Genomic DNA, 18,371 nt, shown 5'->3' with positions numbered 1-18,371 from the left:
AAAAGCCTTTAAATTTTTAAGGCAAAAAGTGAGAATGTTAGAGATGTTGTATATGGGTTTCATTATACAAATAATAAAAGGGCAAATTGCTGAAACATTTCTTGAAGTTTGGTAATTATAATCACTTCCCTTGAACTTTCTGACATAGTTTCAAGTAGACCCTTTTTTTTTCTAGAATCTTCTAAAAAGAGGCATAAAATGTCTAAAATACCCATGAAATTGTTTTTGACCAAAATGTTTAGTTTCTAAAATTTGTCTTCATATGAATCATTAACTCAAACCCTTTCAATCTCTTTTTTGAAACTGTTTTTTTTTTTCAAATTTACCCTTTATTTCAATCACTCAAAGGTGAACTACAACTTTAAATTCTCTTTGTTTTGTTTATAAAATTTATATTGTTTTTCTGTAGAAACCAGCCTCAATAGTAACTACATGGGTATTTTAGACATTTTAAAGATTTTTGTTAGAAGATCCTCATAGAGGGAATCTATTTGCAACTATGTCATAAAGTTCAAATGAAATAATTGCAATTACCAAGTTTTAGCAATGGTTATCAGGGGAGATTTCAAAAATTTGCCCATAATAAAATAGGGTCCGACTATGACATGGAAAACCATATGGTATCGAAAATCCCTCACAATGCCACATTTGCAGCAATTACTAGATTTACTATAGTAACTGGTAACTAATTATTTTATGTTATAATTAAAATTTAAAATATCCAAAAAAACTTGTAAGTCGATTCCTGAGAACTATGTCAAAGAATAACATATCTTGTACAATAATAATCCGATGCCCCACTTTCATCACCATACTGAAAGGACTAGCCACACTTGGAATTCTGAGCAGTGCAGCCATCATCTAAAGTTTGAACTGCTGAATAACATAGTTCATCTGAATAAGATACTAGAGAAGTTATGGATGAGGTGGCAGCATCAAAGAAATTCAAAGCAAGCTGCAAAAATGTAATAGTCTTGGCAAGGATTTCATCTGCAAAAATGTCAATGGAAATGAAAGAAGAGGAAGGAGAAGAAAGAAATAAATAAAGAAAGCTTTACATTTAGGCCGCTATATTTGGGGCAACCATTGCAGGCATTGTAGGTGACCCACAAGACATCACTTCCAGTGTCAATTTAGACATAGAATTCTTTTGGAGGAGTCCCCAATTTCACTCTGGTAAACTAGAGTTTGGTTCAAAGAAAAAGAAATGTGTCAAAACCATCGCAAAAAATCCCCACCTTGTAGAGTTTTAAAGAGATCAAAAGCCGAAGAAGATAAACAAATAAAGAAAATGAATCAACATCTTCGAAATCTCATATATGAACTATATTAAAAGAGAAAAAACAGTATAGACCCACATAGCTATCAATTTGCAAACTAAAGAACCTCAGAATATCAAAAGCCCATTAAACAAAGAAAAGGAAATAATAAAGAATCAAAGAAGAGAAACAAATTCCAGCCAAGAACATAAACTAATTCAAGAAACAAAACCCGAAAGCCAAACGTCATCTTCAATTGAACCCAGAGCTTAAAATCAACCACGGACCAAAAAAACAGAAAAAATTACCTGACGGTGTAAGGATTGTAGGTACTCTCGACGGGAAAATCGACAACCCCACCCTGCAATATTCGGTGGTGCCTTACACTGTCACGAGCTCTAAACTCACTCAGTTCAACTCTCTGGTTTATTGGAAAGGCTCTTTCGAGCTTCAACCTCTTCGGAAATCCACAAAACACCACCGCCGGCAAGAAGATGGCGCCCAAAACCAAGATCAGAAAACCCAACATTTCATTTTGATTTGCCTCTCACCCTCTCTCCACAACAAAAAAAAAAAGTGATATTATATTATAAACCCATACAATTCAGAGGTGAAGATCGAGGTGTGTCTTTTTGTATCATTGAAAGCAAGAAACAGACTAGAGACTGCCCAAGGTCCTAAGCAGAGAGAATAAAAAGACGTTCCACAAGAGGAGACCTCAACAACGGCCACCAATAGAGAGAGGAATGAAAACGTTAACATTCTTATTTTGAAATCAATTTCTTTTTTAAATGTTTGTTTTTGAAACCGGTTACATGGGATAACCCGTATTCACCGAAACAGACAAGTCGAATGTTGATTGGTCCATATCATCTGATATGATATGATATGAAAAAGATGCTTTTTCTATATCATAAATTTTTCCAATAAAATAATAAGGCCTGCTGATATGTCTACGCTGAGGTAAAAATAAATAAATAAATTTATATATTGGTTCTAATTAAAATTCCCACCTGTTTACATGTGATAAGAATATAAACAAAAATAATTATTTTTATTTTATAATTACACTTAAATATAAAGAGATGTTCTTAATACACGGTGCATGGACTGTGAGATTGGTGCGTTTATAATAAGACCCTAGATCAGTCATCACCCACTCTAATGACTCTGAGTGCTCGACAGGCACAGGGCATTATTATTGGTTAAACAGCCTCCAACAAAGCCATGAAATGCGAAGCTACTAGAAAAGGCTTGAACAGAAGAGCTGTGCAAATGGGTGTACAAAATACAATAATCAAATTCTGCTTTCTTAGCTTTTTGGGTGGTGGTTCACAAGTAGTGACCTTTGATTACTAACCTTGAATACATGAAGTGGCTCAACCGAATGACTTTTTGCTTAGGCCAATAAAGAGTTTACAACCTATCAAATAATTTATTCACTAAAATAAATAAAGTAACAAATCATTCGGTTAAACCATCTAAATTGAAAAGTTATTGTGTTTTGTCAAGTACCAAAACAACAAAAAATAAAACACTATTACTATATTTTATAAATATTTGTACTGTACATTCATTCACAATTCATTTTCAATGAATCATCACCAATTATGGTTGCCCGTAAAGTTGCTAGGTTTGTGCTTCATTGTCACTTTATTACTACTGACTTTTTGATAGTTCTGAAATTTCCAAAAAAGAACCAAGTCATAATGGTATATAGTGGTACTATGATAGCGGTCATCATTGGCTGGCCTGCACTGAGCCACTCACCTGTAATATTTATTAATAAGAATTGTTCTGTTGACTTTAGCGGACGTGATATTCCTCGTTCTGTGTAGTATATTTCTGTTTATTTTCAGAAAAATAAAATAAAAAATTATGCCCAAACTTGACCCCCCAAACTTAAAAAATTACAAGCATGATATGGACCTAGGCCAAGCCCATAAATTTCCGGGCTAGGTTTTACAACCGCATCAGAAAGTCTGAGGGATGCTTTTCTAAGTAGGAGTGTTCATTGGACTGAATTTGGTTGATCCAATCTAATATGAATCCATTACAAATGGGCTATGTCCATTCCAATCCCATGAATATTTTGGATTAATCCAATTCAACACCTGGACCATCTAATATGTTCAAACTGATTGTATTTTAAATTTATTCTAATTTAAATCAGGGCCATTGACACCTCTTTTTTATCTTCTATCAATGGACGTGATATTGGTTCAATATCATCTAATTCTAATATAAATCTATTACCGATGGAATGGATAAATCCAATCCAATCCTGTCCAATTAATACTTTATAGATTAGACCATTAAATCTAAACTGGTCCATTCAATATGTATTATTGGTCCGTGCAATCAGTCCAAATTAATTTTGATACGGTCCATTCCCACCCCTATTTCTACTACGTATTACAACGGCATTTGTTGACCAGTTGCAATCAAATTATTTTGCCATAACCTCCAATCCGGAATTCTTTTTTAGTAGAAGTAAACCTCCGTTCTCCAATCTCCAATTCCGTACCTTACCAAGAGCATGACCACATTCAGACTTCAGACTGACCCAAGTATCCTCTTACTTGAGTGCGACAGAGCAGAGTCGAATCGAGTTTTGATAGCATTTTCTAGCCATAGGAGATAAAGATAAGAGAGATGCTTCTTTGAGTAAGAGACAGAAGCGGCTAGAGTCTAGCGAGAGAGAGAGAGAGAGAGAGAGAGAGAGAGATGGGATTAGAGAAACCGAAGCACGGAATTTCTATGTTAATTTCAGCTTCCGTCTTTGTCTGCATCTCCCTCCTCTTATGCACGGTGGATGCCCAGCTCTCAATTCCCGCCAAGTATGACGGGTTTGTCTACAAAGACCGCAGAGTTCACGACGACACCATCGTGATTGAGGCTTTTCTCGACCCGGTATGCCCAGACAGCAGGGACTCTTGGCCTCCTCTGAAACAGGCACTCGAGTACTATGGCCCTCGCCTTTGGCTCCTTGTTCATCCCTTCCCGTTGCCGTCAGTAGCCTCTCTTTTATCTCTTCTTTGTCTGTTTGAAGAATCGAATTGTTGATTGTATTTCTTATCTGTTCTAGTTCGATGCTCAATTGAATTTTACTGAATGATGAGATTGACTTTTCTTGTGCTTTCATCAAATTGAATTAATCTACTTTGACATTTTATTTTATTTTTCCCGTCTGTTTCGCTTCTTCATACGAGTGTCTGTTTGGTATAAATGGTTTCCTGAAAAAGCTGAAATTCGGTTCTTGTGATTTAATGTTTATTGCTCTATAATTGTTCTTATCTTCCATTCTATTATCCTAGTCTGAATGGGTTCTTTCCATTCCTTTTACACTTTTTTTTGGTTAACCTTTATAACCATTTGAATCTAAAAATGATGTTTCTTACTAAAATTATTTTGTAACCTGAGATCATTTTTTGGAAGTAGCAGTTAGGCTGATTCCGTTCAACAAATCAACATTATGCAAATAGCTCCTCACGGACGACTTCCTCGATAAAGGGAGGAGGAAGACTGTCCCATTCAAAATCCTTACAAGAATTAACAGACTGCTTAGCTAGGAGGTGTGCAGCACGATTACAGTTGCTGGAAACAAACACAATTGACATAGAAGAGCTATCTAAATTAGATGCCTGCAGTCCTCTAGGACACCCTGTATCTTCCAAGGAGGAGGACGCCTTTCCTCCAACAGGCACTTGACAACACTTTCAGCATCACCTCTGGAAATTCAAGCTCAGGCCCAGATTTATTCCTTCTTTGATGGCCAGCACTTAAGCCTCTGCTGGGGATCGCGGAGGAATGCAAATAGATCTGCTTCAGAGATGGACGCCCTTTTGATCCCTGAAAATAACACCAAATCCAGCCATCATCCCTCTGATTGCCGCATAAATATTTACCTTTACTCCTTCAACTGGAGGCTACCATCCATCGTCTCAACTTCCGGCTTTTCTGAGACATCCTCCTGAGTATGGTGAGCAGCAGCACAGAGGTTCCTCCTGGCTTCTTTAATTTGAGCTTGGGCAGTCAGAACAGTAGAAATTGGATTGCCATCAGTCCTACTTTCTTGAACACAAATTTGTTGCGTTGCTTCCATATGTTTCATGCTAGGAAGGCACCATCAACAAGGAATAATTGATCACTCTTGACACCTTGACATGGAAGGCACTTCCATTCCTCAATCCACTCCCCCAGCCTTTCTTCGGAGGACTCGGCCTTCATTCCAAGATGAGAAGCAAACCATACTTGTGGAGCAAAGGGGCAGACAAACAATAGGAGCTGAACAGTCTCAGGCTCATTCCAGCACAAAGGGCAGGCACTGTCTAGCCCTTTAGTCTCTTTCCTAAGTTCTCCTTAGTGGGCATGGCATTAGAAAGGTACGTCTACAGGAAAATGATTACACTTGGCTGCACTATTCTTAGGTTCCAGATAACATTCCATTTCAGGTCCCAACCACACTGGGATCTTCTCCATTGCTGATCCTGAAGCACCTTGTACGCAGACTTACTTAACAGAAAATAAGCCTTTAGGCATGTGAGTCCATATGAGGTGGTCCTTTGGATTTGACTATGGGTCCTGCAGTCTGATGCTTAGGATAGCTTTGGCATAAATAGGACAAAAACTCTCTTCCACCAACCTTTTATTCCACTTCTTACCCGTGTCCAGGAGGTCCTTCACCTTTATATTCTTCACCGATGGATTAGTGATCACAGGCATGAAAATTTGAAGATCGGGAATCAGGGGTCACGACTAATGCTTATTTTCCATCCATCACCCACAGACCAGCAAGAACCACTTGCAAGGTGATCCCTGCTTGAGAGAATAGCCTTCTACACATGAGAGGAGCTCTTTGCAACTCCCACCTGCCAAAAGTCCTTTTTTTCTTTTGAATACTTCTGCTTGAGAATTTTTAGTCACAAAGCCCATCCACATTGAGCTATCAGATTTTATGCAATATTGTTCTCCTTTGTTGTTCTCTTATTACTAATGCTGGTTGATTTATTTTCTTTTCCATCCTCATTGAGCAAGCATCATCTAAGATGCTTTCTATTGGCCAAAAATTGGAAGAATACCCCATCTCGCTGGGCTTGAGATTGCTTCCATGGGCCCCAGTTTTGCCTTTTCATCTTAATTGTGGTCCCTTGCAGTAACTTCTTCAGTGAGGCAGATGGACCTAAGATTCCTTTTGTAGTGGCTCTACACCTTTCTTTCTTTTTTTTTTTTTTTTGTTGTAAAAGGTAATGTAACTTTATTCAAAAACAAACTCAAATACAGACTGAAATCAAACCCATGAAGGCAGTCTGAAAACAGCCGGAATTACAACCTCCACCAGGAACAAGACTGAAACAAATAAGACAAGTTTAGATTTCTGAACTCCTCAGAGGTAGAAATCCAAGAAATCAACTTGCCCACTGCTCTCTGAATTACATCATCAAGACTTTTAGATCTATTACAGAAAAATCTACCATTCCTTTCTGCCCAAATGGACCACAAGACAGCAGCAGGGATTGTCTTCCACATGAACTTCCGTTTCTTACTTAGGCCATTTGTATTCCAGCTGCAGAGATGCTCCTTAACCGACCTAGGCATGACCCAACTGATACCCAATGCTTTGAGAAAATGCATCCAAACCTGAGAGAACGGACAGTGAAGACACAGATGATCTGTAGATCCTGTAGCAGACCCACAAAGACCACAGGATAAATCCAGAATTTGAATGCCCCACCTTAAAAGATTGGATATGGAAAGGCATTTGTCAAGGGCCATCTTCCTGACCAGAAAATTGGATTTAGAAGGACTTTAAGGATTCCATATCTGTGTAGTGGCTCTACACCTTTCAAGCATAAACTATGAGAGTGCTTGATCCTTTTGGTATGTACTATGCATATTTACTATTCTTCCATATACCTACGGTCTCTCCTTATGCTCCAAACCTTAATAACTTCCTGTTAATGTATAGAGTCTCCTTGCTTATTTTCTCATTCCTGTATAGAGTTAGATGATCATGTACCACAAGGACCAACTGGGACCAATGGCTACATCACTGAGAGTGTTGATTTGGTGTCACTGTTAAGTTGAAGGCACTAATACGAAGGCAAAAATAATGTGGCTTGAGATTGTGAGAAGATATTTTATGGCCTCTGTTTAATTAGAAGATATGGCTCTAGATGGGTTAAATTAGGGCAGAGGGTTTGTGTAAGATGATGCCAATATCTTGGACAAGGTCTCTTTGACTTATTCAATGATTATTCTCCTTTCGATTATGGGATTTATTTAATAACCTAAGGTTTTTAATCCTGTGTAAAGCTTAGACTTCTTGTTATTTCTTTGGATAATGTCAATTCCTACTGTGCAAGATGGTCTAAGTTCATATGATGCATTTTTTTTATTGATTTGAAATGAAAAGCCTCTAATGGATATCTGTGTGAAAAATGCAGTTACCATGACAACGCTTTCTCTACCAGCCGTGCACTACATATTGTGAATAAACTAAATGCATCTGTCACATACCAAGTACTGGAAATGTTCTTCAAGCATCAGGTTGGCAATTTTTTTTTTTGGTTTCTGGGACTTTTAGTTACAGGTCTTTGATAGTCATTTTCAGTAACAAAATTTATATTCTAATTTTAATATTGTCATTCACTATCTTGTTAACTTCAGCTACCTTATTATTATTTTTCTTGACATCCTGTAGAATTTGATGGATGTATTCTTTATTAAGTAAGGACCATTACTCAAGGATGGTCCCTGCTATCCAGGGTCTGGGGAGGGGTGGACTGGATATGGACCTAGCCTTGGTATTCTTCTTTTGCACAAAGTAGCCACTATGGAGCCTACTTTCTCATGCTTGTCAGACCTAGATTTTACCATTGCAGCAAGCAATGTCCTGTTATGTATTCTTTTATCAAGTAGTCTAATCATTATTGTGGTTTAAGATGATCTAAACTATATTTTGAAGTTCTCTTAAATTACCATTGTTCTCTAAGGAGTTTCTCACCTTACGATTTGACTGGCAAATTGATGACAATCCAACAATTGCATTAGAATTCCTTCAGTAGAAATCTATTGAATTAAAAAATATAAAAGAAAAGTATTTTCTTGAAGAGAGAAGGAAGAGAGAAGGAGAAGAAGAGAAGAGAAGTTGAAAAGAAAAGAGAGCAATAATCTGGCTGCCCCCTTCACTTATTATTTATACTAAAATAATAGAACAGTACAAAGACAACTATGCCCTTATAGGGCGGCAAAACATAAAACAGCATATATAACACTCAAAAACATAATAAAATTTGGACTCACATAACTACTGTGGTCCCCACCTCCTATCTAACAACTAACATAAAACATCTACTCAGAAAAACATCATAAAACTAATTAATCTTCAACACTCCCCCTCAAGTTGGGAGTAAATGTCACACATTTCCAACTTGTGTAGATCATGTTCAAGCTTGTTCCTTGCCACCCCTTTAGTGAGAACATCAGCCAACTGCAACTCTGAAGAGACATAAGGCAAACAAACTTCTCCGGTTGTTACCCTTTCTCTTATAAAGTGTATATCAACTTCAATGTGTTTTGTCCTATCATGTTGAATTGGATTGTGGGCAATATTGATTGCAGCCTGATTGTCACAGTATAACATCATAGGTTCCTCTGCTTTCACCCTAATCCCACTCAAAAGAGATCTAACCCAAAGAAGTTCTGAGACACCATGAGCCATGGATCTATACTCAGCCTTTGCACTTGACCTTGCCACAACCGCTTGCTTCTTACTCTTCTAGGAGATCAAGTTTCCACCTACAAAGGTACACACTCCTGATGTAGACCTCCTGTCATCTAAGCATCCTGCCCAGTCTGCATCTGTATAGGATTCTAGCTTCAGATTCTCATGATTTGAGAAAAGAATGCCTCTGCCAGGGTGCTTTTTCAGATATTCAAGTATTCTCTCAATAGCTTTCCAGTGCTGAACCCGAGGTGCATGCATGTACTGACTCACAACACTGATAGCATAAAAAATATCTGGTCGTGTCATACACAAATACAACAGTTAGCCCACCATTCTTTGATATCTCCCCACATCCTTTACCAACTCACCATCCACACCATTAATTCTGTGATTTGGATCAATAGGAGTGTCTGTTGGTTTGGTCCCCAGCTTCCCAATCTCTCGCAGTAGGTCAAGTACATACTTTCTCTGTGAAATGAAGATCCCATGCTTGGATCTTGCAACTTCAATCCCTAAGAAGTATTTGAGCTCACCAAGATCTTTGATCTCAAATTCTTGCTGCAATGATTTTTTTATATCACTAATCACCTCTAGATCATTTCCTGACACCACTTTATCATCCACATACACAATCAGAATTGACACCAGAGCATCTCTCCTCTTCACAAAGAGGGTGTGATCAGACTGTGTCTGTGTGTATCCAGAACGGATGAGTGCCCCTCTGAACCTGTCAAACCAAGCCCTAGGTGACTGTTTCAGTCCATACAAAGACTTTTTGAGTCTACACACCTTTCCTTTACCAACATTTTCATAAAAGCCTGTTGGAATGTCCATATATACCTCCTCCTGTAAATCACCATTGAGGAAAGAATTTTTGACATCAAGCTAGAACAAGGGCCATGAATAGGTGGCTGCTAGAGATAAAAGGATACGAACTGAATTCATCTTAGCTACTGGTGCAAAGGTTTCCAGATAATCAACACCATAGGTCTGATTATACCTTTTTGCTACCAACCTTGCCTTGTACCTCTTTGTCTTGTCGCCGGCCTTATACTTCATTGTGAATACCCATCTACATTCGACTGTCTCCTTGTTTGGGGGGAGATCAACTATTTCCCAAGCTTGGTTTTTGACCAAAGCATCCATCTCATCTTGCGTGGCTGTTTTCCACTCAGGTTTGGAGAGAGTCTCAGTAACATTCCTGGGTATAGACACAGAATCCAAGGAAGAAAGAAAAGCACAGTAGGAGGGTGATAAGGCACTGTAGGAAAGATGGTGTGAAATGCAGTGGGTTGTACACTTTCTCTTCTCCTTACGAAGTGCAATGGGAAGATCAAGGTCAGTGGGATCAGCTGCAACAATGGTGTTAGGGACAAAAACATTATCATCAGAAAACATAATAGGCTCAGGCTCAAGAGGAATACCTGAAACTGTATCTGTCGAATCTGGAGTTTCAGAAGGGCTGAAAGAGAGTGGTGTGGGTTGAGGACGTGTGGAGTCAACCATCATTTGTCGGCGCTGATATTTCTGTGAGGCTGCCCATAGTGGCTCAGGTAATGAAACTGGAGGTGCAGGTGTTGGCTGAACTGATATAGATGCTGGCTAAACTGATGGAGGCACCACTCGAGAAGAAGAATGTGGATTCAAAGAAGGTAACATCTATAGTGATAAATTTGCTCCTCGACACTGGGTCATAACAACAATACCCCTTTTGGTTCTGAGCATGCCCAGGTTAATCAAATGCACGGCTATAAGAACTGCATCTCCCCAGAACTGCACAAGAACTGAAGTACACACCATAAAACTCCTTGCCACCTCCACAATGTGTCTGTTTTTCCTCTCAGCAGCTCCATTTTGTTGCGGTGTATATGCACAACTGCTCTGATGAACTACATCATGTTCTAAGAGATACGTGGTCAAGTCCTTCTCAAAGTACTCTTTGGCATTATCTCATCTAAAAGCCTTAGTTATCACTCCAAATTGTGTGAGAACCATCTGGTGGAAATGTCGTACCAAGTTAGGAACCTCATCACGTGATCTCATCAAATATATCCAAGAATATCGTGTATAATCATCCACAAACAAGAGAAAGTAATGGAATCCTCCCATGGAAGGGATATGATATGGCCCACATACATCAATGTGAACAATATTAAAAGCAATATTTCTTTTATTAATTGGTTTGAAAGACTGTCTATAATACTTTCCTAACTGACAACTCTCACACTCCAAAGTAGATAACTGAACAGACTCAAACAACTTTGGGAAAAGACATTTCAAAGAACTAAAAGAAACATGTCCCAAGCGATTGTGCCAAAGCATAATCTAGTTCATTGACTCTGACCCACTACTACTACTACTGCTAACATGATGGCCCTGATGTCTCAGAATCTCATCCAGAAGGTAGACTCCATTCACCTTACGACCACTCCCAATCATCTTCTTTGACTCCAGATCCTGCAAAACACAATTACCAGGAAGAAAGGTCATGAAACAATTCAAATTTTTTGTCAAAGAACTAACAGACAGTAGGTTGGTATGAAGTCTAGGGACATGTAAAACAGAAGACAGAGTTATATCATCGGTCACTCTAACTGTCCCCTTCCTAGCAATGGGCATATGTAAACCATTTGCTATAGAGATTCTGTCTCTACCAGAGCACAACTTATAGGAATTGAAAATGGTAGGGGCATTAGTCATATGGTCAAATGCTCCTGAGTCTATAATCCAGGGAGGTCCCTCCTTACCTGAAGTGGATGCAAGATCTGCAGTTGCATATGAACTACTTGTATGTGCAAAGAAAGTGGTGTAGTTGGCTCCTGCATTCTGTTGTCCATCTGGAAGGCTAAAGCTAGGTGAATCTTTCTTACTCATAAGTTGTCCAAACCTCTCCAATTCTGTTAGCATTGCTGCTACTGCAATGGATTCCCAATCAGTTTGGGAGAGAGGGATTGAAGAGTCTCCTGTAGTGGCTACATTTGCATTTCCCTTCTTGTTTCTTATTCGAGCAGGCATAAGATTTGGATGAAGCTTCCAACAAGTGTCCCTGGTATGCTTCAGATTCTTGTAATAATCACACACCAAGTCCTTCTTATCTTCCCTTCTAGTCTCACTACTCCCCCTGACTCAATTCAGCTTAGGTTTTGTTGTACCAACCATAGCCGACTGGTCAATCCCAAGCTGTATCAGCATTACATTCCTCCTACTCTCCTCTCCAGAGACAAAGGCATAGGCCTGAGAGAGTGTCACACCCTCCTTAGAAAGAATATGCTGCCTAGCAATGTCAAATTTAGGGTTCAGCCCTGCCAAGAACTCAAAAACCCTATTCCTCTTTACCAGTCTGTGATAAGTTGTTGCATCATTTACACTTTCCCATACCACAGTTTCTAAGTGATCTATTTCTTGCTATAGGGTTTTCAGCATGGAGAAATATACAGCAAGAGGTTTTTCTCCTTGTTTCATACTTATCACCTGGTTTTTTAACTGATAGGCTCTGGCTTCATTTTTCTTATGAGAGTAGGTTTCAGTCACTCCATCCCAAATCTCCTTAGCAGTATTAGCCCATAGGAAATTTTTTGCAATATGAGGTAACATAGAATTACACAGCCAGGACATTACCATGTAATTCTCCTGCACCCATCGGGAAGAGTCTGTATCAGGTTTCTTCTCCTCCCCAGTGAGATACCCTAATTTTCCATGGGCACCAATAGCCATCTTAGTTGATTGTGCCCACTCCAAATAATTTGTACCATCAAGTTTTACTATAGCAATGATCCTAGACCAAAAAATATCACTACTACCTCTAATACCCAGTCTCACAGTACCGGTATATTTCATCTTGGTATTCCAACTCTCCATCTTACTTCAAATAGTTCAACACTAAGAAAAAAGTATATTGAAGACCTTCAAAAATTAATTTAATATCACACACACACAGAAACCAACCCTTTCGGAAGAAGAAAACCCTACCTGGGGGGAAATCTCTCTCCTCCCCACGCCTCCCAACAGAGAGAAAAGTGAATTGATCACTCCGGGAGGCCCAGAAAATTCTAGAAACCAAACCGCCTTCTTCAAAAAATCAAAGGAAAACTAACAATACCTAGGCGCCCAAGATCAAATAAAAAACAAAGAGTCCAACTTTTCTGGGACTCTTCTCCGTGCTCCAGTTGATGTCGAACAGTATATCACCTTCCTGATGACTAAATCCCACCAAAAACTCCAAGAACTAGGCAATCTATAGCAGATTGATCAGCCCTTTACTACTTCATGCAGTTGGCTGATCTAGGGCTGCATGAGAGTGCTTCAAGAAACCCTAGTCGATGCTCTGATACCAAGTAGAAATCTGTTGAATTAAAAAATATAAAAGAAAAGTAGTTTCTTGAAGAGAGAAGGAGAAGAAGAGAAGAGAAGTTGAAAAGAAAAGAGAGTAAAAATCTGGCTGCCCCCTTCACTTATTATTTATACTAAAATAATAGAACAGTACAAAGACAACTATGCCCTTATAGGGCGGCAAAACATAAAACAGCATATATAGCACTCAAAAACATAATAAAATTTGGACTCACATAACTACTGTGGTCCCCACCTCTTATCTAACAACTAACATAAAACATCTACTCAGAAAAACATCTTAAAACTAATCAATCTTCAACACCTTTACTAGTTTTCATGGTGATATCTCAACTTCCTTGGTCCAGTATGGAATTGGCACTTTATTCATTTGGGAAGTGGTATGTGATATTTAAATGAAAGTCTTTTAGATAACAAAAACGGTACAAATTTGCCCAAAAAAAAAGCAAAAAAGATCTTCCAAAGGCCCACAATGTGTTAGGTAAAGCCACCAGATGGCCTCCACATTAAGGGAATGCACCGTTGAAGGATGGGTCTCCAATGGCTTGGGCCTATTCTGTTATATTGGTGAAAGCCCATTTAAACCAAATTAAACTCGATCGAATGATTTAGATAGGTTATATGTACTAATTCAGACAATCGATCACTGAGGGTCCTATATTCTATTAAGTCATAAAGCCTTGAGTATTCAGTCTATTTCATCCCATGTCAAGTGCAACTTCTTCGCCTTCCATGGAAAACTTGAGAAATCTTATGTTTTTTGTTTTTTGTATATATAAATAACAGTGAATTTCATTGATTGGTAAATATAAAGATGAACAAGACTACTCTCGAAGTCTCTTGGTTAAGTAGGACTGAACAACAAAACAGCTATTGGCTAGTAATGTCACTCTTTATACTTTATATATAGATACAAATTTTCACCCGGCCTAGGCAATGCCCATTCTAATTTATTCTTCTTTACTGCCGTCGTTACTAGTTTTCTGCTAAGCTGTTTGCATACTTTGGAATCCATTTGAATGAGCAGTTCAGATTGGAATATAGAGCTAATGCCATAATCATAAATCTTAAACTCCAAGGTCACTTGGTTTTTTATTGTATCAGCTAACACCAACTTACTGATTACCTTCCACTCAAGCCCATTCCATCCTATGCCATGCACTAATTTCAGCACTTGTTTAAATTTATCAGCCCTCACAGAGTTACTCAGCCCATCTGGGCCTGAATAGCTCACCAAAATGTTGCCTGCATGACATCTAATAATTCTCACAATGTGATTGCCCCAGGTTCCCAAGAAAACCACCACCATATTTTATTTAATATGCCCTTGTGTTGGTGCTTTCCACGGTTCATAAATTACTTGTTTTGGAGGGGAAAAACTAGATACCATCAACCATCGTCTAAGAATTGAAAAAGCTTGATTCCTTTAAATTCATCCCTTGTCTTGCCCCTTGTGCTTCTGTGATCATGCAAAGGTTGATGGTGCTTTCTATGATTTGATATTTATTTTCATTATTTGTTCATTACACTCTCCCTCCATAGAATTTCTTCCCTTGTACAATTCCATAGTAAATTCTCTCTTTTGGTGGTGATGTGAAGAAACTGGAAGGAGAATAAATCTACAATCTCCAAGGGGTTGACCAAGTGACTCCAAATAGATTGAAGAAATTACATAACACCTTTGTTGTGAAATAGCACTCCAAAAAACTTGAAAAATCTTATGTTATCCACATTTACAATAGGTCACAATTAGGCATTGTTGTTTTTTCTGTAATTATGTCTGCTTGTGGTTAATATGACCATTATGGACAGGTTTGCCTGCTTTACTGGCCATATTCTTGTTATAATTTAGAAATTTAGAATGTTGAGTATTATTTAATTATTTTCATCAAAGAAAAATACTGAAATAATATCCTACGATAATATGTTACTGTTATATTTGAAAAACTTATCTATATTATAGTGCCTGTTATTGTCATTATTGTGGTAATAACAGTCATGATTTCCCAATGTTGGGTATCCATATTCTTTGGCCAGTACAGTTTTCACATGGTCTTTTCTTGTCCCTATGCTCATGGTCTCTTTTGCCACAGGCTTCATTTTGTATGCTCTCTTGCTTTACTTGTACTTTATGGATGACATCAGGAGTAGGACTTGTACTAGTACAGGAATCCCCTTGAAAAAGCATTATGCCGAAATAGGAAGTTGTCTTCTCTGTGAGATTACTTGGGGCTTTAAAGTTGGGATAAGGCTTAGATTATGATGATTCTCTAACTTTGGTATGAGTGTCATCAGAAAGTGAACGTTGCGATTCTTTTAATTGGCCCTTAGATGAAGCCTGATGATAAAACAGATTAATGTGGAATTTTCATTTGGTATAATACCCAAATTAGTTTGAAGGCATCCAACAGAAAACTGTTGAGGAGGAGGACCAATGAAGGTAAGGGACTTGTTTTTTTTTCTGACACTGCTAGAGTGAACTCTCTGCTTTCAACTACCAAGTTCCTTTTTTCTGTTCTTTCGAAATAGTTGCAAATTAATTGGACTATCCTTCACTTTTTGTCTAGTATTCTACTTTGTCAACCGTGTCATTACTCATTAGAAGAACTTTGAAAATGTTAGAACCATGCGGGGAGTTCTCTGGTAACAGTTTTTGAGAACATGCAATTCTTATTGCAATTAAAAGGACATGTTTTGTTATATCCATAAACACAGTTTTCATTCTATGGTCAATCTTCATTCTGTCAAAGATATGTAAAGATTAATATCATCATTTGCTTCTTGTGTTCATGACATGGAAAAGTGAGAGATTCTCAACCATCCAAATTTACCACAAAAAGTAAGGCATCATCATATTTTGCAGCAAAGATTAAATATGATTTCTGATCAGAGAAAGAGAAAGAAATACATTTGAAATTCAAAGTTTTTTTTTGGTTGGAAATGAAGGAGAGGACGCTACACAAATCTGGGGGTAGTGCATCCCCATTCCCATTAATCCCCAAAAGCTATGTGATCAATTATAGTGTTTGAGACATCTCTTTCCTGGTTCTCTCTCCCCTGCTTTGATCTGAAATTCAAATATTATTGCAAAGATTCAAACTGAAAATTGAACTCCATAAGCCAAGAATTTTTACTAATGAATTTGATTTCTGATGTAATAAAATTGTTTTAGCCAAATGCTAGCTGCTCATGTGCATGAACTTCCTCGATATTGATTTTTCAGGTTCCACACATGCTGAACTTGATCAATCTTTGGTAATCTGTATGAATTTTCTTTCAAGATGGATTTCATGGTTCCCTTCTTACTGAACTTGGTGAATGTGGATATATACAGGAGATATTTTACAATAGGGAAACCTATAACAAGTCCAAACAATCTGTTGATCATCTCATCGGGAAGTTTGTGGCAAAAGTACTTGGAAAAGACTCGTTATCAGAAATTGAATCTGGGTTTAGTGACAGGAAAACTGATCTGGCAACCAGGGTTTCCTTCAAGGTAAGAATTTGAACTTCACTTTTGGTTGATTACAAATGAAAATCTTTTTTTTTTTTTTGGTAGAAACAAAAAATGGTCTGATCATATTACTTGGTCTCCCACATGAAATGCCATAATGATGATATATATGCAATATTACGTGGTCTCCCACATGATAAAATGGTCTGATCATGCCAGTTAATGAGCACCTCAAATTTCTATTATTTTTGTCCTGTTTCACTGGAAAATTTTGTCTTGCAGTATGGGTGTTCAAGAGGGGTGACAGGGACACCTTTTTTCTTCGTTAATGGGTTCCCATTGCCTGATCCTGGTTCAGCTATCGATTATAAAGGATGGAAGAACATCATTGATCCACTTATTGGTGCACAGAGTCAAGGAAGACAGGATATTCATTACTTCCTCTGAGCCTTGACCTGAGAGACCTTACACATCTCATGCTGTCTTCGTTTTAGGTGTTTCATGTGGAACAAAGGTGTCAACTTTTAATTAGATCATTGTTAATAGTTGATGGGCATATTATCTGCATACCGTTGATGACTACTTAACTAGGATTGTGAGGACCTTAATATGTGGCATCTAAATCAAATGCAGCCTTTGAATTGGTTATTCAAGCTGTGATCCAGTATGTACAAAATGAAGTTGATTTGATATTTGCACTCTCGTTATTGATAGCTTTTAGTAGTTCAGTTCAAGTCATAGTTCTTGATAACTTGATCCTTAACGGCTAAACATAAGCTATCAGACTTGTGTAATATGGGATTGTTGATCTTAAACCTATATTTCAGTACCTTGGTTGTTATGGAAATAAATTTATTTCATGGAAGCTTGCAAAAATTTACGAGAACATTTACATTTGGTACTCGTATATAGTGTCTTTTTTTTCATAGTTTTTTATGGGCAACCCAGTATAGTTGGTGCAAGGCTTAGATGATCATGATGATAATAATGAGATAACTAGCATCCACCAGTGTCTCTTACTTAGGTCAGGTGGTGAGACCATGAAAGTAACTTCCAATCATATGTTTATTCATTATTTTTCATTTCCTTCACTTTGTTACACCAAGGCATTTTGAAATTAATGCACCTAGTCTTCACCCATTAGCCTCAACTATTGATTCAGAATATTATGTGGGTTCCATGCAAATGTTGAATGTTGCCCCATTCTGTTCATCTCTCAATTTTCTTCTTCTTCCTCTTCTCTCTCCCCACTTTTGCATGTGACATTCAACTGGTTTATTCTGTGGGAAAAAGGACAAAAGGAAGAACCATTTACAACCCCCAATTAAGGTTGTGTTCGGTACCATTGGTGTTTCAAGATGTAATGTTTTGAGCTGAAAACACACACACACCACTGTATGTGCTTGAATCCTGTTCAGTGAAAAATGTTTGCTTTTCATCCATGCCAGCACGGCAGCACCACATTAGTTGAGACTTGGCTTCCCAGAGAAACACCTGACATGGATTTCCATGCAAAGTGTTTTATGGCTGTTTTAACTCAAAGCCAAACAAACAATTGACCATTAATCTCAAAACGCCT

At 38.0% G+C, this 18,371-nt stretch overlaps 1 protein-coding gene and 1 long non-coding RNA gene across 2 annotated transcripts; one reads left to right on the top strand and one right to left on the bottom strand.

The window, feature by feature from the left end:
• Window positions 1-665: 665 nt before the first annotated feature.
• LOC148849335 (uncharacterized) lies at window positions 666-2,030 on the bottom strand. Its single transcript, XR_016100588.1, has 3 exons — window positions 1,568-2,030; window positions 1,059-1,181; window positions 666-955 (listed from the first exon to the last, which is right to left on the bottom strand). It is a non-coding gene; the product is annotated as an uncharacterized LOC148849335 (long non-coding RNA).
• Window positions 2,031-3,661: 1,631 nt separating this feature from the next.
• Window positions 3,662-17,668, top strand: LOC148849334 (uncharacterized). Its single transcript, XM_088949039.1, has 4 exons — window positions 3,662-4,270; window positions 7,706-7,808; window positions 16,673-16,834; window positions 17,075-17,668. Exons 1-4 carry the CDS (start codon window positions 3,987-3,989, stop codon window positions 17,237-17,239), a joined length of 714 nt encoding a protein of 237 aa, XP_088805165.1. The 5' UTR covers window positions 3,662-3,986; the 3' UTR covers window positions 17,240-17,668.
• Window positions 17,669-18,371: the final 703 nt, after the last annotated feature.

Source organism: Nelumbo lutea, chromosome 6 (genome assembly GCF_056320005.1).
Source record: "Nelumbo lutea isolate HS-2025 chromosome 6, American lotus-T2T, whole genome shotgun sequence".
NCBI lineage: Eukaryota > Viridiplantae > Streptophyta > Magnoliopsida > Proteales > Nelumbonaceae > Nelumbo > Nelumbo lutea.
This window is presented reverse-complemented; position numbering and strand designations above follow the sequence as displayed.

Excerpts from the sequence above, each read along its gene's own strand:
- LOC148849334 (XM_088949039.1), top strand. The coding sequence starts at position 3,987 with ATGGGATTAGAGAAACCGAAGCACGGAATTTCTATGTTAATTTCAGCT. Across the intron at positions 4,271-7,705 it reads GTTCATCCCTTCCCGTTGCC|TTACCATGACAACGCTTTCT; the intron begins GTCAGTAGCCTC and ends TGAAAAATGCAG. Across the intron at positions 16,835-17,074 it reads CAACCAGGGTTTCCTTCAAG|TATGGGTGTTCAAGAGGGGT; the intron begins GTAAGAATTTGA and ends TTTGTCTTGCAG.